General features: G+C 43.0%; 1 protein-coding gene across 1 annotated transcript; it reads left to right on the forward strand.

Annotated features, from left to right (window-relative positions):
• Nucleotides 1-221: 221 nt before the first annotated feature.
• Nucleotides 222-11,522, forward strand: MAB21L3 (mab-21 like 3). The gene is made up of 6 exons (XM_073236204.1): nucleotides 222-254; nucleotides 858-998; nucleotides 3,625-3,904; nucleotides 6,103-6,281; nucleotides 6,773-6,967; nucleotides 11,274-11,522. Exons 1-6 carry the CDS (start codon nucleotides 222-224, stop codon nucleotides 11,505-11,507), a joined length of 1,062 nt encoding a protein of 353 aa, XP_073092305.1. The 3' UTR covers nucleotides 11,508-11,522.
• The last annotated feature ends 9,886 nt before the right edge of the window (nucleotides 11,523-21,408 follow it).

A 21,408-nucleotide genomic window follows, 5' to 3' on the forward strand; every position in this document is an offset into this window, starting at 1 on the left:
AATGTAGGAAACAAATAAAAATCTCTCTGACTTGGGCTTTTTTTCTTGATCAGTTTACAGGTGTCTTCAAATACTCTAGAGTATATAGAAAGAACCATTATGTAAAATGCAAGGGGAATATAAAGATTCACGGGTGGGTGTTGCATTTAGGTGTATCAAATACTGCTTCTTACCAGTTCCCAGCCAGGCTCAGCAGCAGCTCTCTGAGGGAGAATCTTGTAATGGCACCAGCTCGCAGCTGCCTCCTGAGCAACGTAACAAAGAGCCTCTCCATTTCAGAAAACCTTGCAGACTCTTCCCAATTCTTCATGTGGATTTTTCTGACTCTTCTGGAGTTTACTGAAAGTTCCTTTGTGTTTCCCACAAACACCTATCCCCCTAAACCTTAAGTATCCTCTAAGGCCTCTATTTTTTGGTGTTCTATTTCATATGGGTATTCTCTGGTTCTTTGAGATTTGCTGTGCAAATCAGAAGAAATAAATGCATACCTTTTCCTATCGGTCTAGTAGCGAAAGGAGAGGGTGAGTATGGAGGAGAAGGAAACCATCACTGACTGACAACATAAGCAGGAAAAAAATCTGTTGAATGTTTTCATGTCTTAAACATCTAATAGTCACACCAACCTGGACAGCAGGTATTATTATCCCATTTCATAGACTCACCAAAGTTCACAAAACCCTGGAGCCTCCTTTCTGACCCTTGAGCTTCACCAAGCATATATCTGCTTCAGAATTTGCTTTCCCAATTGGCTTTCAGGGCCCACTCAAATGTCACCTCCTTATGGAGGACTTCCATGACCACACAACCTAAAACAGTAGCCTGGAAATAACCACGTTTGCGGGTCTCTTCACACTCAGGTTGACTTGCAGCGCCAGTGGATTTCCCAGATTGTGGAAGAGGTGCAGAAAGTTGTCCACCACCTGATGACAGAAATCAGCCACCAAGACATACGATTTCAAGCCGTCCCTTACTCTGACACATACAATGAGAACATTAAGGTGAGCAGGTCTCACTTTCTCTGAGTTGCCCACCCACAGAGCCATGAAGTCTGGGCAGGCAAGTCTCAGTATTTGACAGACACACACAGCACTGAGACTACTAACCGTACCTCACGTTTCTGCAGGAACCCTGAGAATTTACCATTCACAACTCATTGCACAGATGTCTCACTGTGGCCCCCACATTGCTCCTTTACAAATGATAAAAATAGAGGTTTATAGAAGCCAAATGGTTTAATTATGTTATAGTAGGCACTAAAGCCAGAACTCCACCCGGGGTTTCTGACTCCAAAGCATGCGCCACCATAATGATTACAGTGAGGTCAGCACATACTCATTTATTAAGCACCTACTCTGTTGAGTAGGGCACTTAGTTATAGGCTGGGGACTAGGTAAGAGGGAACTCAGGACATTGGTGAAAAAGTCTGTTGGTTGCAGGTGGAAGAAGGGAGAAAGTAGAAGGGGTGGCCCTTAGAAACTTCAGAAGCTGTGCCACTCCTGTCCCTGCTGTGGCATTCCACAGCGCCATAAGCTACTAGGACCCATATGTGACAGTCACCATGCATGCAACACTGTGCTGTGGGCAACACTGTTCTCACAGAAATGAGCTCAAACTTACAAACTACCTTGTGGAACAGACATTATGACTCGATCTCGTTCAGAGATTGGAGAGGTAAAGCTCTGAGTCACTCTGAATTCCCATGCTCCTTTATCTTGATTTTTCTTATGACACATAAGAACCCTGTCCCTTGTATTAAACTGACACATATGCACGCCGTGTCTCTTCCACAACACTGTAAGTTCCTTGATTGTAAGGATCGTGCTTACTGATTGGTCTCCTCCTAGCACCCAGCATGGTGTATGGCCCACTCAGCTTCTGTGAATGATTGAATGAATGAATGAGCAAAAGAATTAGTACCTGAATAAAAGACCATCACTGGTACAGCAAGGTTGGTGGGCACAAGGACCACCACACGTTCTGGGACATGTAGATCTGGGGACATAGTCAGATCTTAGAAAATTTACCCTGGGATAAAAGTTATAAAATGAGATTGTATCCTGAAATGTCAGAACATCATCTGCCAACATCTACCACCCTGCCAATCCAAATTAGACAAATGTAGAACAGTGACTAGGAACAGAAACAGCAACACTTTTCCTAGAACTATATCCTAGGAAATTTTCTTCTGTGGTCTCACTCAGAATTTATAGCTTAAAATATATCTTACATTTATATATATCCTGTTATGCACATTAAATCTTGAAAATAATTATAGTGAGGCATATAAAAATGGCTTATTTTATCTTGGACCAAATTCAACATGTATTTATTAAGCACCATTTACATGACTAGTAACATTCTAGCTGTGCTCTTGAATTCACAGGTATGTGGGTTCAAATAACATAGGTTTTAAATGCTATAGTTTAGAGTTTTTTACCCACTCTCTTTTAATCTCATCACCTTTCTATGGACACTAGAAGCCTTGCGGACCCATCCCCTAAAACATCAAACTATTGTTCTCTGAGAATGAGGCAGAATCAGTGTTGCTGATTTCTGTGTTCAACCCTGAACTGGTCAATTACTAGGCTCTGGGCAAAGGTTAACCAAAGTTTAACCGAATACCACTGTCAGAACTTCCCATGGTAAGGAGGCAGCTCCTCCAGTGCGTGGCTGATTGATGGGGAAAGGCGCAGAGTGGAGAAGGCTGCCACGTGATGTGGTCAAAGGTCACGTGCCCTGTGGTGGTGCTGTACTGTTGACCCGTTTCTTCTACCCCTTGGACTATTGGCCTGAACTGGTTCCTATAGAAACAGAGTACATAAACTCTGATTGTTTGCTTTTCTCCATAAACGTAGAGTTATCTCAGTAACTCACATTGTCACAATAAACAGGCTTTCAGTGCACGTGTAATTTTGTTAAGTGTTAGTCATTAATACTGGCCATGGGTCACCAGTACAGTCAAAAAGAAAGGGAGGCATTTTACAGAATGCTTTTACCTCCTCTCCCATCCCTCCCCGCCCTCTATTTACACCAGCTCTTTCACCCTCCAGGTCATTCTTTCTTAACTGAGAGCCAGCCCTGGGTAGAAAAACAACTGCTGAAGAAGCCATCAGAAGGCCCAAGCTCAAGTTCTGGCTCTAACACTTACTGGCTCTGTGTCCTTGAGATCTCAGAGCCCCTCTGATTCTCAGGTTCCTCATCTGAGAATCATTAACAAAGCCATCTCATTGTGTAACTGTGAAGATTAAACAGCTAATGCATGAGAATTGCAGTCCTTACAATGTGGAATGCAGTCAATGCTAATACCTTTCCCAGATTTTCCTTCTCCCCCCTGAACTTTATGTGGCCTCTAGAGGTCCAGGTTAGGTGCAGTCAGTTTCCTTGCAGAGTCATGAAACAAGGACTCGGTGAGTTACCTGACCTGCCTGAGATGTTTCAGTGGGTTAGTGGCAGGGCAAAGACGGAATCCTCTGGCAACAGCAGGTGCAATTCTCTGTTCACCTCACATTGCTGAGGGTCAGTGGTTAACTGGGCTGCCCGGTTCAGCAGGTCAGCTTCCCGAGGATTTCTGTGGCCTCCCAAACCTAGGACCCACACTCATTCTCTCTCATTTCCTGACTCCAGGTTTTGGCCCCCATCACAGTCCCAGTGAAAGGTCTCGCCGGGTACAGGGAGGCCCAGGAGCTGCACTGGCGGTACTACACCCTGCAGGGTGCCAGGCTCTCCTGCCCCCTGAGGGACTCCGAGGGCCTGCAGCAGTGGCTGCAGGTGGAGCAGTTTATGAAGAGCCTATGGCAGTGGCACCAGGCAGACGTGAACATCGAGGAGGACATTGTGCCCACTAAGTTCCTCCACGTGTTCCGGAAGCTGGTTGATGATGCGATTGGGACCTGTCACCTCTCAGGTGAGCTGATCAGGAAAAGTCCAAGGGCAATGTCTGGCATTTCCCCTTTTGCTCCGTGTGGGTGTTATCTGAAGCTCATGCCTGTGAATATAGATAATCATGTGCTCTTTACATATGTTCAGCCCTCATAATATGAACCAGTTGTTTTTTCTGCTATGACACATAGAAGAATGGAATTCAAACTCACAACATGCTCCCCTGTATTTAAATCGATTTCTGCTGCAGCACAGATAGCACAGGCTTCACGCTATGCACTCCTAGGAAGCCAGCTTAGAAACTTGGGTATTCTTTTTACAAAGCAAGTTCCTCACAAACCTCAGAGTTTTGTTAATGGTACATCTCTACAACACCCTCCAACCGACTACAGCACCCCAGTGTGTTGTCACATTTGGAAACCACCGATTTTGTATCAAAACGAAACCCAGAAGCCATAAAGAACTTGGTTAGGTTTATAGCCCCCCAATTTTTTAACTACAGTATAATGTGGCATATGTGTTCCCCCCACCCCGTTTTGTTCACATAGAGTTAAAAGATGAATTTCAAACCGGGGGAAGAAAGGACTAATTACCTTAACTGTAAAAGAGTATAAGCCAAGAAGAAAAAGTATGAGCAGACCAATAGAAATAATGACAAAAAAAAAAGACTCAGAAAAATAGTATGAACTGCTAGTAAAAATAAGAAAAAAAATGTGCCATCTAACATATTTCAAGAAATGTACGTTAAAATACTGAACAGGTTGAGATGAAGGAGTGTGAATCATGCTAAGTGTATAGTGGTGAGTGTGTGAAACAGGCGCTTTCATGCCTTGCCCCTGGAAGTGTAAATTGGTGCCTACTTTTTAAAGGGCAGTTAGTCCATTTTGATTTTTATAGTATGCTTACTTGGGAATTCAACAATTCCAGTTTTAGAAATATATCCATATGCATACAGAAAAACATGCCTGGGGATATCATAGGCTTTGTAATAGTAAGTAACTAGAAATAATCTAGATGGCTAACAAAGGACAATTAAATAAATCATGCTACTTCTGCCTAGTGGACTACTACGTAGCCTTTAAAAGAATGAAATATATGTACACACACACACCCACAGTTATGAAAAACTCCCAGGCTAGACAATTAAGTAAAAACCCAAATGCTCAATAATATGTGATTCATTTGTATAGAAAGAAAAGGACTTAGATGTACATTTACTTGCCTAAAACAGAATAGTTCTGAAAGGTTCCATGATGGAAATAGCTCACATTCAGTGGATTTTACTATATATAGATGCTTTCATAGACTATTTAACACTTAAAACAACACTGTAGCGTAAGAATTATCTTCTACCTGTTTTTACAGGTGAGAAAACTGAAATTTAGAGATTAAGTAACATGCTGATGTCACACATCAAGTACACAGAGTGAGCCGGCAGCGAGGGGCAGAGGTGGGGTGTGGGCCGGGAAAGCTGGTTCCAGCAGGGGCCCATGTCTTCACTTCGCAACACTGTTAATAGTGAAAGTGCAAATAAGAGATTCAAACCCGGCCAGGTTGATGAGGTGCTGCCAGTAAATAATGCTGAAGTGGCAGATGTCATCAGGCAGTTCTGATGAGACTAGACAGTAAGCTCTTCATCACACCCCAGCCGAAGAGAGGGAGGTCTTCCTTTTGACCCGGGTAACACAATGAATGAATGAGCTTCCATTTTCATTTTCATCTCCAAGCGAGGAAAAGCAAAATAATAGATTCTGTCTCCTCATCCTTTTCTGTAATGAGGTCAAACAAACAAAAAAACTACTCTATCTTCTGAATGAAGGGAGAACAGATTAGAAATGAATTCTAGTATATGAGCCTGAAAACTTTACCAGATGCATTTATTTTCTCTCTCTCCCTCTCTTTGGCTGGAAAAGGCAGCAGGGGCTTCTTTCCAAGCATCCATTGCCTTAAAAGAAAAGGCATCACCAAAGCCTTGGGGCTGGGGAGAAGGGAAAAAGAAAAGCTCACCAACCATGAGATGTTCCAGCAGCACTTCTATCAATGTGGACTTAGCTAATGGTCTTAAGTTTTGACATAGACACTCCACCCTCAGCGTGCTGCTGACACTGAGCACTGCCCAGCCTATTGCAAAGAGCTAGTCAGACCCACTGCTCCCCAGTTCCTTCTTTGAATGCTCATACTAAGCCGAGCTTTCTCTCCTCATTGTCTGGCACTTCCCATCAGGTAAAGTCAGCATGCTAACAAACAGCTCCGCAGTTTGGGTTGCCGTGGAAACATCCACGTGTCAGGTGGAACTAGAGCTGGCCCCTGCCGTGGAGATCCCCACCTCCTGGTCCGAGAAGGCCCAGTGGCTGCCATGTCTGAAGCACTGGCCTTCTCCAGAGAGAGTGGAGTGCATCAAGGTATGGGTGGGCAGGCCCCAGCTCAGCAGAGCAGAGGTGCTCACAGCTTAACCAGCTGGGGCATCACTGACTGCCAACTGGAAATAGAAGGAAAACAGTTTTCCCTAGATCAGTGGTTCTCAAAGTGCAGGCCCCAGAACCCGCAGCAGCTCCTGACAGCCTATTAGAAATGCAGGTTCCTGGGTCCTACTCTGGACCTACTGAATGAAACCAAGTGGGCAGGGCCCAGAAATGTGAGTATTAAAAGCTCTCCAGGTGATTCTGGTTGGGCTCAATTTGGAGAACCGGTGCCTGAGGGAAAGTAGACATGGCCTCTCCAAGTACGTGTGCAAGTTCAAGGTGGCTTGCCCCAAGGCGCCCTCCATGTCCCCTGTGAGATGGACTGCCTTCCTGGCGGTGGGGGCCCCAGACTAGTGGACTGCTTTGGAGGTGGCTTTCTACTCTAGCAAGCATCGTCCTTCTCGTCTCCCCGCTGTCTTCCTCTGCTTCAGCCTTTGGGGTTTGCCTTGCTGGCCTGTTCCAGTTACCACTGGCAGCTGAGCTTCCTGCAGGCAGAGCAGGTGCTGCTGGAGCAGCTGGATGAGGACGGGGGCTGCCACAGGAGATGTTTTCAGGCCATGAGGCAGATGAAGGAGGATGTCTGGTGTCCAGGGAAGAGGCCTGTTATCACATCCCACCATCTGCAGGTGAGTGTAGGCTGCGGGCCATCCAGGGAGGCTGGGGTTCTTGGTCCCCTCTGTAGGACCAGGTCAGAGCAACTCAGAACAGGGGTGTTAGTGATGAGCTCAGGATGGGGCTCTACTATCCTCATTTGCCATCCTGCAAATTACCACTCAGTATAGAGATGCATAAGCCCGGACTATAAGTGTATGCACGACACCCCTGCCCAGGCGAGCAGCCTCCTCCTCTTCCCTTCCCTTACCCACTTGCCTTCTTTCTCTTTTTGTTCTTTTCTCATTTCCTCTTTTTCTTCTTTCTCTGCCTCTCTCTCACTGTCTTTCCAGTCTGCTTCATTCTGCAAACCAACATGTGTGCCCACTCTGTGCCAGATACCTGCTGAGGTTCAGAGGTGAATTACATATGGTCTCTGCCCTTGAGAAACCTACTCTCTGGTGAAATTTCGTGAGTTGCTCAAACCTTGGAGGAATTCATGTTCTTTCTGGTGTTATGACTCAGTCCCCACTGCAGCCCACATGCAGCCACTCATGCACACACACACTCAGCACAGGGCAAACCAGGAAATGCTCATATTACCACAGGGGCATTATGGCAAATCTGAGCTTCTAGGCTCCAGATCACAGGGCAAGGATTTCCCCTCGCTCTGCCAGCACCTGTCTCCTTTTGCCCCAAACCCAAATTATACATTCATGAGTGCCTTCACTCAGCAAATGTTTACTAGGGGCCAGACCTGCCCCTGCCGTGTATGCTGCACCTGGAGGTACCAGGTGAACAATTACAGACGTGTTCCTGCTATCATGCAGCTCATGGTCTGGCAGGGGAGCAGACGTTGGTCAAAGGGTCCCACAAGTGCAGTGGGGAGCATCAGGGAGAGCTGCTGCATTCTGTGAGGGCTCAAGGCAGCAGAACCTGACCTGGACTGGGACAGCACTCCTTGCCTTCAATCACATTCCCAACTCCTCTTTCTCAAATTTCTGACCACACATGGTGAACTGGGCATTCACAGGACACCATGTGCAGCACACAGGGGATTCAGACTCTCACAGAAAACACAGCCCAAGCCTAGCTAATATCTGTTGGGGAGCTTTAGCCCTTCTCTCACACCTTCTGCTACGCAGGGGTCACAGGTCTCTGGGGTAGCCACCTGTCTGTGTGATGCTTTCCTTGCATGCTCCTACTTGTGCCCCTCTCATTTAGAGGACAAGCATCTTCCAGCTCCATGTTGCTCTTTCAGCTCTGAAGTAAGTTATTTAAAGGCAACTGCTACTGAACACTTACATCTCTCCCAGTGCTTTGTACATAGCAGTTACTCGGTAAATATTTGTTGATCAAAGGAATGAATGAATGACTTCATATCTTATTTAACCTTTTACCCCACAAAATCCCTAGTCTTTGCTTTGCTTTCTTATCTTCCCTGATAACCTGTCCTCCCTGACCTGTCCAAGAACATCTCACTTATACATACAGAGGCCTCTCTCCAGAGTTTCAACATTCTCAACATGTCCCCAAACATCTTCCCCTAAAATCACACACCTGTTCTCCTTGATCGAGGGCATGAGCTTCCTGCAGATAGTCTAATTCATTCGGTGGATTTAGCTTCTTGCTTGCTTACCTTTCTATAGGCCACACTAGGCAGAGTCAGAGTGAGATACAAATTCCAGTCTGTCTCATAGTAAAGCCCCCTAACCTTAACCACTGACTTCATTGCTTCCCAATTAAGATGGATGGAAACAGTGACATTAAGTGGCATGAATATTTTAGGCAAGATTGAAAAGGGCCACCAAGGGCCTCCCAGCCCCTGACTGATCACAGAAATGCATACACCGTAAGATTTACTTTTATTCCAGTGGCTTCTCAATCACTTAGAGGATTTTAAGGCAACTTTTTCAATTGAAGTTGCCTACGGGGCACAGTAGAATTGGGCATTCTCAAGAATGGGCATGTATAAAGAGGGTTATTTGTTGAGAAGGGTGACATGAGCAGAAACAGCACTCCTTGGCTTTCCTCTGGTCCCCAACCCTTGGCCCAAGAGCAGAATGTTCTCACATCTAGACACTGGGATGGCCATGGCTGTTAACTGTATGATGTTAGAACACCAGCACCTTTTTTTTGTTTGAGTGTGCAGGATCCTTGCCAAGGCTTTAGTCTGAGGGAATGCAGAAAGGATTGGGTTGCAAAACAGCCTCAGGAAGGATGTGCCTGTCAGGTCACCTCCCCTTAAGTCTGACACTGTCTGATGAGGTCTTTCTCTCCTCCCCAAAGCAATTTCCCATGAAGCATGGGATTGCTTCCATGATTGGCTCCTTTATTCCTACAACCACGCAAAGGCACAGAGGCTTGATTATATATAATAGACTTAACTGTTTTGGTTTGCTTAGGGAAATAAAAGCTCGACTACAAGAGGAATTAATACAATTTTTTGTAGGTAGGTTATCTTGACTAGTGCAAAATTACTGCCAACTCACTTACTCAACACAATATAATCTAAATAAAAACATATTCAGTAGCTTGCTGTGAACCTAAAACTCCTCTGTTACTTTTTAGTAAAGACTGTTTTAAAAAGAGTCAACAGCTAAACCATAACATTAATTATTTCATTTAGTCAATAAATGTTTGTTGACTTCTCTCATGGGCCAGTTCCTCTGCTGGGTGCTACTAACATTAGAGTGATTATAGGTATAGTCCTCTGCTCTCATGAAGTTTACAGTCTAGTAGGGGATCACATAAATAAACATAAAAATGACCACTGCTGTGATCGTTGCTACTTATGAGAAGTACATGTTGAAGAGAGTGTTCAATGGGAGTCATAGAGGAATTCGACCTGATGGATGAGTTTCCTGGGCCAGTTGGGGAGGAAGTGCTCCCTGAGAAGGAGTCAGATGTGAAAGGCCCTGTGGTGAAAGAGGGCATGCATGAGGCCGGTGTGGCTGGAGGAGTGCAGGAGGGAACACAGAGCAAGACAAGGACAGAGACAAAGGTAGGGACCAACCCATGTAAGCCAACACATGTTTAACCAACAATGGGAAGACAAGAAACACAGATGTGTACCTCAGAATGATCATGTTGGCTATAGTGTGATGGTCACAAGAAGAGATGCAGCCTGGTTAGACGGTTGTCACAGAGGTCCAGGGGAGATGGAAGAGAAGGGTGATATTGGAGATGAAAGAAAGTGGGTAGATTTGGGAAATACTCAGAATTGGCAAGATTTGACTGTAGGTGTGAAGCAGGGGGATGACTCCCAGATTTGTATCTTGCATAACTAGGTGGATAAGCAACTCTGGGGGCAGACCAGGTTGTGGGCAAGGCTGTGAGTTCAGTTGGGACATATTGACTGAGATAACAGATTTCCAAGAGATACCGAGTAAGAAGTTCAGGAGAGAAGTCTGGGCTGGAGAAAGAAAATTGCAGAACACCTGTTTTTAGTGGGGATTAGAGCTGCTGTTGTGGAAGAAGACAGTGAGAGGAGAAGAGAGTCTGGTACTGAGCCTCCAAAACTCCACACTTGAGAGGCAGGCAAAGGTAACAATATGCCGAGGAGTAGCCATAGTCCCAGAGAAACCCAGAAAGCATGATATGGCCTGGAAGCCAAGTGAAGAATGACTCAAGACGGAGGGTTTGGGTGGGATAATCAGATTCTTCCAGAAGTCAGGTAAGGCGAAACCTGGAAAAGGCTTGTTGGATTAAACAACATGGCCAGTGTACCTTAGGGAGAACAGCTTTTGAGGACTGATGGCAGAAGAATCTCCATCAGGGAACTGGAGGAGAGGAAATGATGACATATAATTGAGATGTTTCTTGATTTTGTGGAGAGCTGAGAGGGCAGGAAGACTGGGATTGGGTGAGCAGGAGAGCTTTGAACAGGTTTAAAGCCAGGGAGGAAGAAGAAAGTCAATCACATATAGCTCCCGGAAGGAGAGGTCCAGAGCTCTCCAGAGGGACTCACCCAATTGGGAGGAGTTGCGAATGCAGAGAGGAAGAGAGAAAGATGTCCATGCAGGCAGGACTGTATGGTTTGCAGGCATGAGGGTTTCCATTCTCCCCATAAAGTAGGAGGCAAAGGCATCTGCCACGGATCGCAGATTTAAGGAGAGTGTCAATCATTGGAAATATCAGTGCAGAGAGAATAAACTAACACAGGTATAGGAGACCAGCAGGGCAAGGCTGAGAGTCACCTGAGGTCAAGCATCAGGAGCTCACGGCAGAACCAGCTTGCCCCAGGTGACTCCTTTCTCCCTCCTTCCAAGTCCATGTAAGCTCAATATATTGTCCTCAGTGGCCCAGAACAATGTCTGACACCACCTCTTCCCTCCACAGACAGTGCTCTTTTGGACTTGTGAGAAATATCCCCGCTTGAAGGACTGGCAGATCTTCAACAAAGCATTCCTGCGCCTGGTGAGGAAGCTGCACAAATGCGTGAGCCAGCACTTTCTGAAACACTATTTCGTGCAAAAGAGCAACCTCCTTCAGTATGCCAACTCAGGTGAGTTGGACACTGTGGCCCAGAAACTGGCCTCCTTCCTTAAGAACCCCCACATCAGCCTGCCCTGAGGCTCCCCTGCCCAGAACTCTCTTGGAAATTTCATTCTGGTTTGACCTCGTTCATTCTCTGTGGATTGTTCCTAGGCAGATGCCAGGATCCTGCCTAGGAGAGAAGCAACATGCAGCAGGGGAAATTACATCCACACAGTGATACTTAAGAGAGGAAAACTGCTTCAAGATGTCTGAATCAGGCCTCCCTGGAGCCAAGCAAGCATCTCTAGCTACCTCTTTTGGGGACAGCTCTCATCAAGCCCCTGCAAGCCATAGATTCTGAACCAATGACAGCTCTGAATTTATTTTCCTTTGCTCAGGCTCTGATTGTTTGAATGGGAGGTTGGAGACAAGAACCCCTTGAACAAACAGTAAAATGGACAAGGGCTTACCTGATGGGGATGACACCCAAAACAGATAAATAGACAGGATTATTACAAATTGTAGCAAGTGCCCTGAAGGAACAGGATACTGAAATAGAGCCACAGATCCTTGAAGGCTGAAAATGCAAGCAGCTGAAGGGGAAGGAAAAGGGGCCAAGGGCAGACTTGGAGGGGCTGGCATGAGTCAGATCACTTGGCTTTGTAAAGCTGGTAAGGAATTTGTATTTTATTCTAAAATCAAACGTGTAACATTTGGCCTCTTCTGGAGCAGAAGGGTATCATGATCTGATTTGCATTTTAAGTGCCTGTTCTAGTGGCTGCATAAAAGGGGCCTGGGGAACCACCCAAGAGCATGAAGGCCCTTGAGCTCATGCATTTTGAATTTCACTGAGGACCTCAGTGCCATACACCCAGTGCAGTATATTAGCCAGGAATTCTAGATGTTCTTAGGGAAATCAATAGTTTATTCTGGTGCTTGTTTATGCTTCTCAACTCAAAGGAATCCTTTATTAGAACATGTTCCCCCAAAATATAACAGTGAAATTCCCAAAAGCATGAACTGATTTTTTTTTTTCAAGAAAAGTCACATTTAAAAATAAAAACAATTACTTTTTCAAAAATACTGTAACCACATGATGGAGTCCCTGGTCTGTCACATAGGAAATCATGGTTTCAAAATGTTAGGAAAAACATCCTTCCAAACATACAGTAAATTTATAATTTTTGAAAACATGAAATGATAAGCAAACCAGTGTTTTGTTAAGTCATCAAGCTTGCATTCAAATTGTCATATTCTTGGATTTTGAGAAAAATCATTTTTAAGAAGGTGGTAGATACGTAAGCGTTTTTTTTTTTAATGATGGAACAGCTGAACCAAGTTTTAAAACAGATGTACAGTCACGGAATGCCAAAAACAGTGAAAGCTGACTGCACCGTTGATTTGAAATGTGTGTATGTATATGAGAGGAGTGAGACTGACACACTCCACAGTCTAATTCCCAGTAAATTCTTCCCACCATTCCCCGTGGAGCTGTGGCTTTCAGGGAAGTGGGGCCACCTGCCAGATGGCCGAGTGTTCCTACTTGCTGGCCAGCAGAGGGCAGTGAGAGACTGCGTGTGAGAAGAGCCAGGGTCTCACCCACACTCCTCAGAGCCCAGCAGGTGTCACCCTCCTTGGCCCATAACTTCAACAGGGAACCAGGGACAGTGGGTTTCAGCTGAAGTTAAACTGTTGACTTTTCCTGCCATTTTGGCTCACCATCACAGTCTTTCTGCCTAACGCTCATATTTAAAAAGGGAGCCCATGAGAGGATAGTTCATCTATTCTATTTCCCAAGACAGATTCCACAACTCCGAAAAACCTGGTAATGTTGCTCCTTTGTTCTGATTGGCTTTTTTGTTTTTCCTCGTCTCCATTCATCTCCAGTCTTCCAGGCATAGGACTGTTCCATGGTGGGATGGCTGGTGCTCGGCTGCCACCTGGGGTGACTGCATTTGCGCCCCAGCTCTGACACTAACTGCAGGCCCGCAGGGTTTTCACCCTCTCTCCATCTCCATTTTCTTGTGGGCATTGTGGTGGGCTGAATTGTGCCCCCACAAAATTCATACTTTGAAGCCCTCACCCCCAGTACCTCAGAATGTGACTGTTTTCGGAGACAGTGCCCTTAAAGAGGTAATTAAGTTAAAGTTAAAAATGCAGCCGTTAGGGAACTGTTTTCCCTAATCAGATAAACTTGATGATGTTCTTAGAAGAGGAAGACACTATGGTCAAAGTGCAAAGAGAAGAGGCTGTCTGCAAACCCAGGAGAGAGGCTTCAGCAGAAACCAATACTGCAGGCACCTTGATCTTCGCCTTTTAGCCTCCCAAACTGTGAGAAAATATCTGTCTGTTGTTCAAGCCATGTAGTCTGTGGTATTTTGTTATGGCCTCCCTGGAAAACTTACACAGGCATCATAAGAGCATATATACTTCACCACTTTGGTTAAGGGAATAAATGGAATAATGGATATAAAAACTTCACTTATTACCTGCCATGGAGTAACTGTTGAATAAATGTTTGACATTTTAGCCTCCTGCTTCTCATGGCCATTCCTCTGCCTCTGCTATTTCTGGTAACTATCCCCATGTATAAGTAAAGAAATTAAAAACTCTTACAAGGAGAACATGCATAATATCGTACCACAAACCCCATAAAGCTGTCTTATCCTTTGTCCCTCTCGCTAAAATAGAGGAAGTATCTCTCCTGATTTCTCCACATGCAATAGACAGATGCTCCCAGCTTCTCAGGGACATCTTTACATTTACTTCCTATAGCGTCTCCCACATCCTCCTGCAACTGTCTCCTGCCTCTCTTCTCCCCTTCACTGTCCAGCTTCCTGAGGTACATGCATCTCCACTGCCTTTGCTCATCACTTTTATTTGTGAAAATATCATACATGCAAAGAGTCTGAACGGTTTAAAGAATAATAATGAAATGAACTCGAATATACTCACTAGACAGATTAAGAAACAGTATTTTGCAAGTACTTTAGAATGCTCCTGTGTACCTCTTCTATTCCCTTTCCCTCCCTCCCTGACATAAATGATCATGATCTCAAATTTGATTGTAGTCATTCTGCTTTTCTTTGTAGTTTTGCCACCTCCCGTACTTCATTGAACCTAAGCCCCCAGCAATTAGGAGATGCATTATTTCATGTCTAAGAAAACATCCTGTTAAATGTAATTGCAAGACACCACTGATTATAAGCTACATCCCATTTTTAGAGACATTAAAATGTTAAAAAATATGTTTTAGAATGAACAAAATATGACTTACATATATCCTATTGTCTTTTTAATGTGTCTGTTTCTGAGCTTTATATGAATGGAATTGTGCTGTATGTTCTTCTGTGATTTGCTTATGCCCGAAGTATGCTTTTGAAACTCTCCCATGTGATTGCATGTGACAGTAGTTTGTTCCTTTTCACTGATGTATAATATTCCACTGTAAGATTATGTCACTTTATGTTTCCATACTTGAGCATGGGGGTTGTTTCCAGTTTTAGTGATTTGCACATTCTTATGCAGGACTTCTGATGTACTCAAGTCTTTTAAGGGAATGTACACGAGTGAAATTACAGATTTAGAGAATATTTTAAGAATATATGTATGTGTACATTTACGAGGTCATGTCAACATATTTTCTGAAGTGGTAACATCATCTAAATTCTCCATTTTAGTGAAGGTGAATTTTCAGTGGCTTTCTCCATTATAATAGAGCACATTTTGTGTCTTTTTAAGAAATCCATCCCATTTTTAATGTCATGGAGATACACTCCTATATTGCTCTCTAAAATTGGATAGCTGTGCCTTTCACCAGAGTTAAGAAGTGCTCTCTGGTTTTTCTATTCAAATAAAATCAAGATAATCCCATTGTTTGCAAATTTGGTAAAACATCCAAAAAGCTGACTGGGCCTTGCATTGTGTTTGTCAGAAGATTTTAAACTATTATTCATTTTCTTCTGGGGATAAAGGTTATTTAGGTTTTCTATTTCTTCTTGAACAGGTGTTAATTTGTATTTTTCCAGAATTTATCCATTTCATCTGTTTTCAAATTTAGCAAAACATTATTCATAATATTTCATTGTTATCAATTTAAATTCTGATGCATCTTTGCCCATCTTTTTGATAAGTCTGTTAGAGACTTTTATCAAAGAATCAATTGTTAGTTTTGTTGATCTTATCTATTATATATTTGCTTTCTGTTTCATTAACTTCTGTTTATATCTTTCTTTCCCTCTACTTTCTTTAGCTCTATTCTGATGTTTTTTTTTTATATAACTTTTTAAGAGCTTAGCTCAGAAATCCTGTTATTTTTCTTTTCTAAGTATATAAATTTCCTGTTAATATAATTTTAATGGAATTGCACAGGTTTTGGTATATTGTATTTTCATCTTTGAGTTCTATTTAGTTTTAAATTTCTACCCATTAAATGCTTAGTTCTTAAAAAGTAATATTTTCAAATATACTGTGTTCCCTAGTAATGTTTTTGTTACTGATTTTTAACTAAATTGCACTACAGTCAGAAGTGGTCTGAAAGGCGCTAATCCTTTGCTACTCAGTGAGGTCAGCTTTTTAGCCGAGCACATCTTCATTGTTTCATGTGCATACAAAGAAGGCACGTAAGTTTAGATGCAACATTCAAGAAATGTCAATTAGATCATACACTGCTCAGATTTCTATATATTAAAGATTTCCTTGTGGCTGCATTTTCTTACATTTACTTGGAGAGTTGTTTTAAAATCTCTCATTAGGAGTGTGGATTTTTCCATTTCTTCTTACAATTCTGTCAAAATTTTGCTTCATACGCTCTGAGACCATTATTGTTAGGGACATACAGGTTTAGAATTTGTATGTCTTCCCTGCTAATTGGAGATTTTAGTGTTATAAGGTGACCTTTAAATTATTGAAACAATTTTTGCCTAAACATTAGTTTTGTCTGATACTAACATAAGGACAACACTTAATTTTGGTTATTAGTTACCTAGTATATCTTTCTTCATCCTTTAAGTTTCAATATGTTTGTATCTTTATGTTGTAGATAACTGTATCTCTTGTAAATGGCTGGTTTTCTAAAAAAAAAATCCCATCTGACAGTTGAGGTCTTTTGACCATGTCTATTTACACATGAGCAACAGAATTTATTGCCACTCTCTTGTTATTTACTTTCTATTTGACCCATTTTGTAAATCTCTGCCACTCTCTCCGCCTTCTTGCCTTTCCAAATATTAAAGGTATTTTTTTCTTTTTTCATTCCCTTTCCCCCCCTTTGACTCATTTGGAAGGTCCATATGCTACCTCTGTACTTTTAATGGTTACCAAGACTATTTGTCCATACAAACTAAATTCTACAGATGAAAGTCAAGTTAATCAATACCTTTATTTGCCTTCAACAAGGACTCTGGGAAGTTTGGCTCCATCAGCGCCCCCCCCTCCCATGTTCTCTGCATTCGTGCCCCAGGATTTTGGTTTAGCCTGTTTGCTACCCCTCCACACACATACACACATGTACATAAAATGGATTTTTTATTATTAGTTCATAAAATTATTCCTTATTTACATATTTGCCACTATCTTTTCTCACCACTCTTTCTTGAATCTCGAACTTTCTATCAGGGATCATTTTTCTTCTGCTTGGACTACATGCTCTAGCATTTCATATAGTGAGAGTATGCAAGCATAAAATCTCTGTTTTTTGGTCTGAAATTGCCCTTAGTCACCTACATTCTTCAAAGATAGTTTCTCCAAGTATTTTCTTTTAGGTTCACATAGTTTTTCTCAGCAAATTGAAGATGTTTTCCATTGTTGCTATTTACAAGTGAACCACTAGACCATTTGCTGTTTCTTCATAGGGTGTCTGCCTTTTCTCTCTAGCTGCCTTTAATGATTTCTTCTTCTTCCTCTGTGTCTGTCTTCTCCCTACCCCTCCCTTCCCTCTCTCCACTCCCTCTCCCCACCCCTGTTCTTTCCCTCAGACATCTGTCTCTCTTTTTCTTTGGATTTGTTAGGCTTCCTGAGTCTGAGGAATTATTTCCAGTGTTTCTGGAAAATTCTCAGCAGTTAATACTATTGCATCTTCCCCATTCTTTCTATATTCCATTATACGAGGAAAGCCAATTTAATGTATAGTAGACTCTATTCTACCCTCTATCTTTTTACTTAAAATTAACTTGTTATAATCTGAATATTTTTAATCACTCAAAATTGCATTCTTAGTAATTTCTTTGGATCTGTCTTCTAGTTGACACTCTCTTTAGCTGCATCTAATCTAATGTTTAATTCATGTACTGAATATTCAATTTCCAGTGTCATAGTTCTTATTTAAAAAACCTATTTGGTTATTTCTCAAGACTTCCTGTTCATTCCTTAAAAGCCCTTGTTCCTGCTCATGTTCTTAAGCTTCTCTTTTATTTGTTTAAATATAATAAACATAATTGTTCTATATTCCTTGTCTGAGATTCTAATATCTGAAATCTTCAGTTGTTTCTGCTGGTCTTTGTTTATTTTTTTGCTGGTTGTCATAGAGCTTGTTTCCTTGAGTGTTCTATAGATTTTAAATGTGAACTGTTCACTTTTCCTTAAAACTTTTATCTGTGAGAATTGTTTGAAGTCTGGGTTGGAGTCATCTGAGGTACTTAGAAATGATTTTATTTTTAATCCTGCCACTTATCTGAGAGTACTAACAACCCAAGACCATTTAAATTAAGTTTAAATGTTTGAGATTTGTCATGCCTATAGATAGATGGATTCAGACAGAAAACATTTGAGTCTAGCTTGTGGTTGCAAACCTTTGGGGGAATTTTTTTCCTCCATCCAGTGCCAAGGTCAGGACAGGCTAGATTCATTCTTCATGGCAGATTTGTTTCTTATTCACCTTTAATCTAAGGGCATAGTCTTTGCGCTCCAAATTTATGCAGGAGAACAGTACTAGATTTCCCACCACAGGCAGGCCCGAGACATTCCCACCTGTCCTCTAGGCTTGTATAGCTGCCAATGAAAAGTCCCTGTCTCTAGGGGTCACCAAACCCTTCAGGATAAAAGTGACCTTTGTTGGTTCATTCACTTACCTTGTTTTACTTAATTTTTGGAGTCTGTGGACTTACTACTTTCATTCAATCTCAGGGAGACTTATAGGGGTTTTAAAATATATGTGTTTAACCCAGCATTTTAGCTCTTTCAGTTGGTAGGGTTATACAGAGTGTCTAATCTGCTGTACTACTGGATACATAGCCTGACCCAAGCCAGCTGGAATAGTCATTCACACATAAACTCAAATGTGGCTTCTGCCCCACACTCCATGCTAAATCGAATGCCACTTCTCAGGTCTCATCTTACACAACCTCTCAGAGGCATTTGGCACAGCTGACCTCTCTTCCTTGCCCTAGGAGGTTCCTCTTCTCTAGGTTCCTGTGACTGCACTCTCTTGCTGCTCCTTCTTTTCCTTCTTGGTCTCCTTTCCCACTTCTCCTCTGCTACCCCTAAAGGTTGTCACCCCTCCCTCAAGGGTCAGCCCTGGGCTCTCTTCTCTTCAAACTCTACACACTCAGCCTAGGCAATTTTACCCATTCCTGTGCCTCCAAATATCATCTGTAATCCCTGTATGTCCAAGGGCACAGCTCCAGCCAGGCCTCCTGTATACTCTAGATAATTCCTGGTGTTCCCGTAGGCAGTTCCGACATAGCAGGTGTGAACCCCACCAAAGGTGGGCATCCATGACTGCTCAGGCAGAATCATGTAATTCTTGTAGAGAATTCCTCAAGCTGATACTCTACAGGCCATCAATACCTTTAATATATAAAAGGTAGCTTTTTTTCTTAACTGTACAAAGGAAGCCCTTTTTAAAAAAATACCTGAGTACCACTCTGTCCATTACCCAACACCTCCAAAAAGTGGAGAGAAACAGATTAGTCAAATCTTGGAGGGTAAGGGGGATCAAATAAAATGAGAGGAAAATGAAAAGCATTTTTAAATTGAAAATATGGTAGGAAAAATAGCCTAAAGAGAATTTTTAAAAGTCAAATATAAATGTGGTTCTGTAACTTGAAAGAGGCCTAGGGACGTCACTGATAGTATGTGATGAGAAAGAACATGTATGTGATGTCACCCAAATCTCTCTGGATGGAATAAAGAGGTGAAGGACTCATTTCCTGCCAGGTGCTGGGAAGATGGCCCTTTGCCCTTTGGGAATGGCCTTGGCTGCAGAAAACTGCCTTACCCAGGGTTACTCCCCACTTCCAAGCGCAGCCCAGACCCAAGCACTGATCAGTGTGGTATGTAAAGTCCCAGCCCTGCACCCCAGATTGGGATGACTCCGAGGCCTGCTCCCACTGCTGAGTTTCCTCAGGGCTGGGCTAAGGCCTGTGTTGGTCCTGCATTAGAGCTCAGCTATCTGCTCCACCCAGTCCCACCTCCTTCCCCTGCCCCCTGCAGTTGTTGATCTCCAGAGCACTCCCTAACACCTTGCTGCCATCTCCATCGCAGAGCTGCTCTCCCCTGCGGTGAAGTCACCTTGTAACAACACAGAACAGAGACTCTGCAGGCATCTACTGGAGACCCAGCTCGGCACTTGTAGCTGTGTGGTCTGGGGCAAGTCTCTTCATTTCTCAAAATGCTTTTCCTCATCTGAATATCCTGCAGGATTGCAAATGTTGGTTGTTCTGTCTAGAGTCAGACAGCCCTGGGTTAGAATTCCAGCCCTGCCATTTATTAACCTGAAACTTTGGTTATTACTAAACTCGACAAGACCTCAACTTCTTTGTCTATAGACTGGGTAGAGATGATGTCTTTCATCCCGTTGTATCCCCACTGCGTGGCACGTAGCAGACAGTAACCCTACAGTGGATGAACAAATGAAGCTGCTGGCAGGGATGGTGCAGGTTTCTCACCAACGCCCAAGATTCTGGTTTAAGCATTTGCTAGAACAAATATGCCTAATTGCTTTAGAGTATTTTGACATGGTGCCTGATATACCCTGGGATCCTCTTGTTTCCATGTACCACTCAGAACCTGAATCCTCTTTCAGTTTTTCAAATCATGTTATTCCTCTGCTCATAATCCTCCAGTCACTTCATCTCACTCATACTAAAACCCAAATGTCCTAGAAGATCTACACTGGCTCCCTCACCTCTCTGAATCTGTTTGCTCCTCTTTTTCCCCTTTCTCACTCTCATCTCCAGTCATCCTGCTTCCTTGCTCTTCCTAGAACCCCCCAAGCATGATTCCACCTTGGGACTTTTATACCTGCTGCTTCCTCCTTCTGGAGACATTCCCTAACTTCCTTATATAAAATAGGATCACTGCATCCCCGCCTCACCCCAGACTTGACATGCTGTGCCCTCTTTTCTGCTTTATTTCTCTCCATAGCACTTAACACCAGTTAGACCTTCCTTCCTGTTTCTTCCTCCTTCTCTCCTTCCCTCCCTCTCCCTCTGCCTACCTGCCTGCCTTCCTTCCTTTCTCCCTCCCTTCTTCATCTATCTGTCCATCTGTCTATCTGTCTATCATCTATCATCTATCTTCTATATCTATTTCTCAATCACTGCCACCAGAGTGAAGCTCCATGAGAAAGGGACTTTATTTGTATTTTCAGAGTTACACCTTTACAGTCCTGGGTGCATATAGTAACTAGTAACTGCCCAAGAAAAAGAAGTGTTGAATGAGAATGTTTGCAAAACCTCTTCAAAAACTATCCATTCAGGTCTCAAGTTTCTTGGATTTTTACATGCGTTTGGTTTGTTTTTTCTTAAAGCAATAAAATCTTAGAATTTTCTAGCTTGGAGAGAGAGTAGAGTTCTTTAGATTCAGAGTGGAGGAAACTGAAGTTCAGAGAGGTTGAATGACTACTCAGATCACAGACTTTGAGATAGTTTGTAAGTGAGGTATAAATTGCTTTTCCATTCAGCAGCCCTTGAAACCTCTAAAATGCAAACCTAAGAAATGTAGGAAATGAAATCTACTTCACTCTATGGCCAGTCATACATTTTTTGGTGATTCTTCC

This window comes from Manis javanica, chromosome 4 (assembly GCF_040802235.1).
Source record: "Manis javanica isolate MJ-LG chromosome 4, MJ_LKY, whole genome shotgun sequence".
In the NCBI taxonomy this organism is placed as follows: Eukaryota; Metazoa; Chordata; class Mammalia; order Pholidota; family Manidae; genus Manis; species Manis javanica.

Excerpts from the sequence above, each read along its gene's own strand:
- MAB21L3 (XM_073236204.1), top strand. The coding sequence starts at position 222 with ATGGCACCAGCTCGCAGCTGCCTCCTGAGCAAC. Across the intron at positions 255-857 it reads GCAGCTGCCTCCTGAGCAAC|GTTGACTTGCAGCGCCAGTG; the intron begins GTAACAAAGAGC and ends CTTCACACTCAG. Across the intron at positions 6,282-6,772 it reads AGAGAGTGGAGTGCATCAAG|CCTTTGGGGTTTGCCTTGCT; the intron begins GTATGGGTGGGC and ends CCTCTGCTTCAG.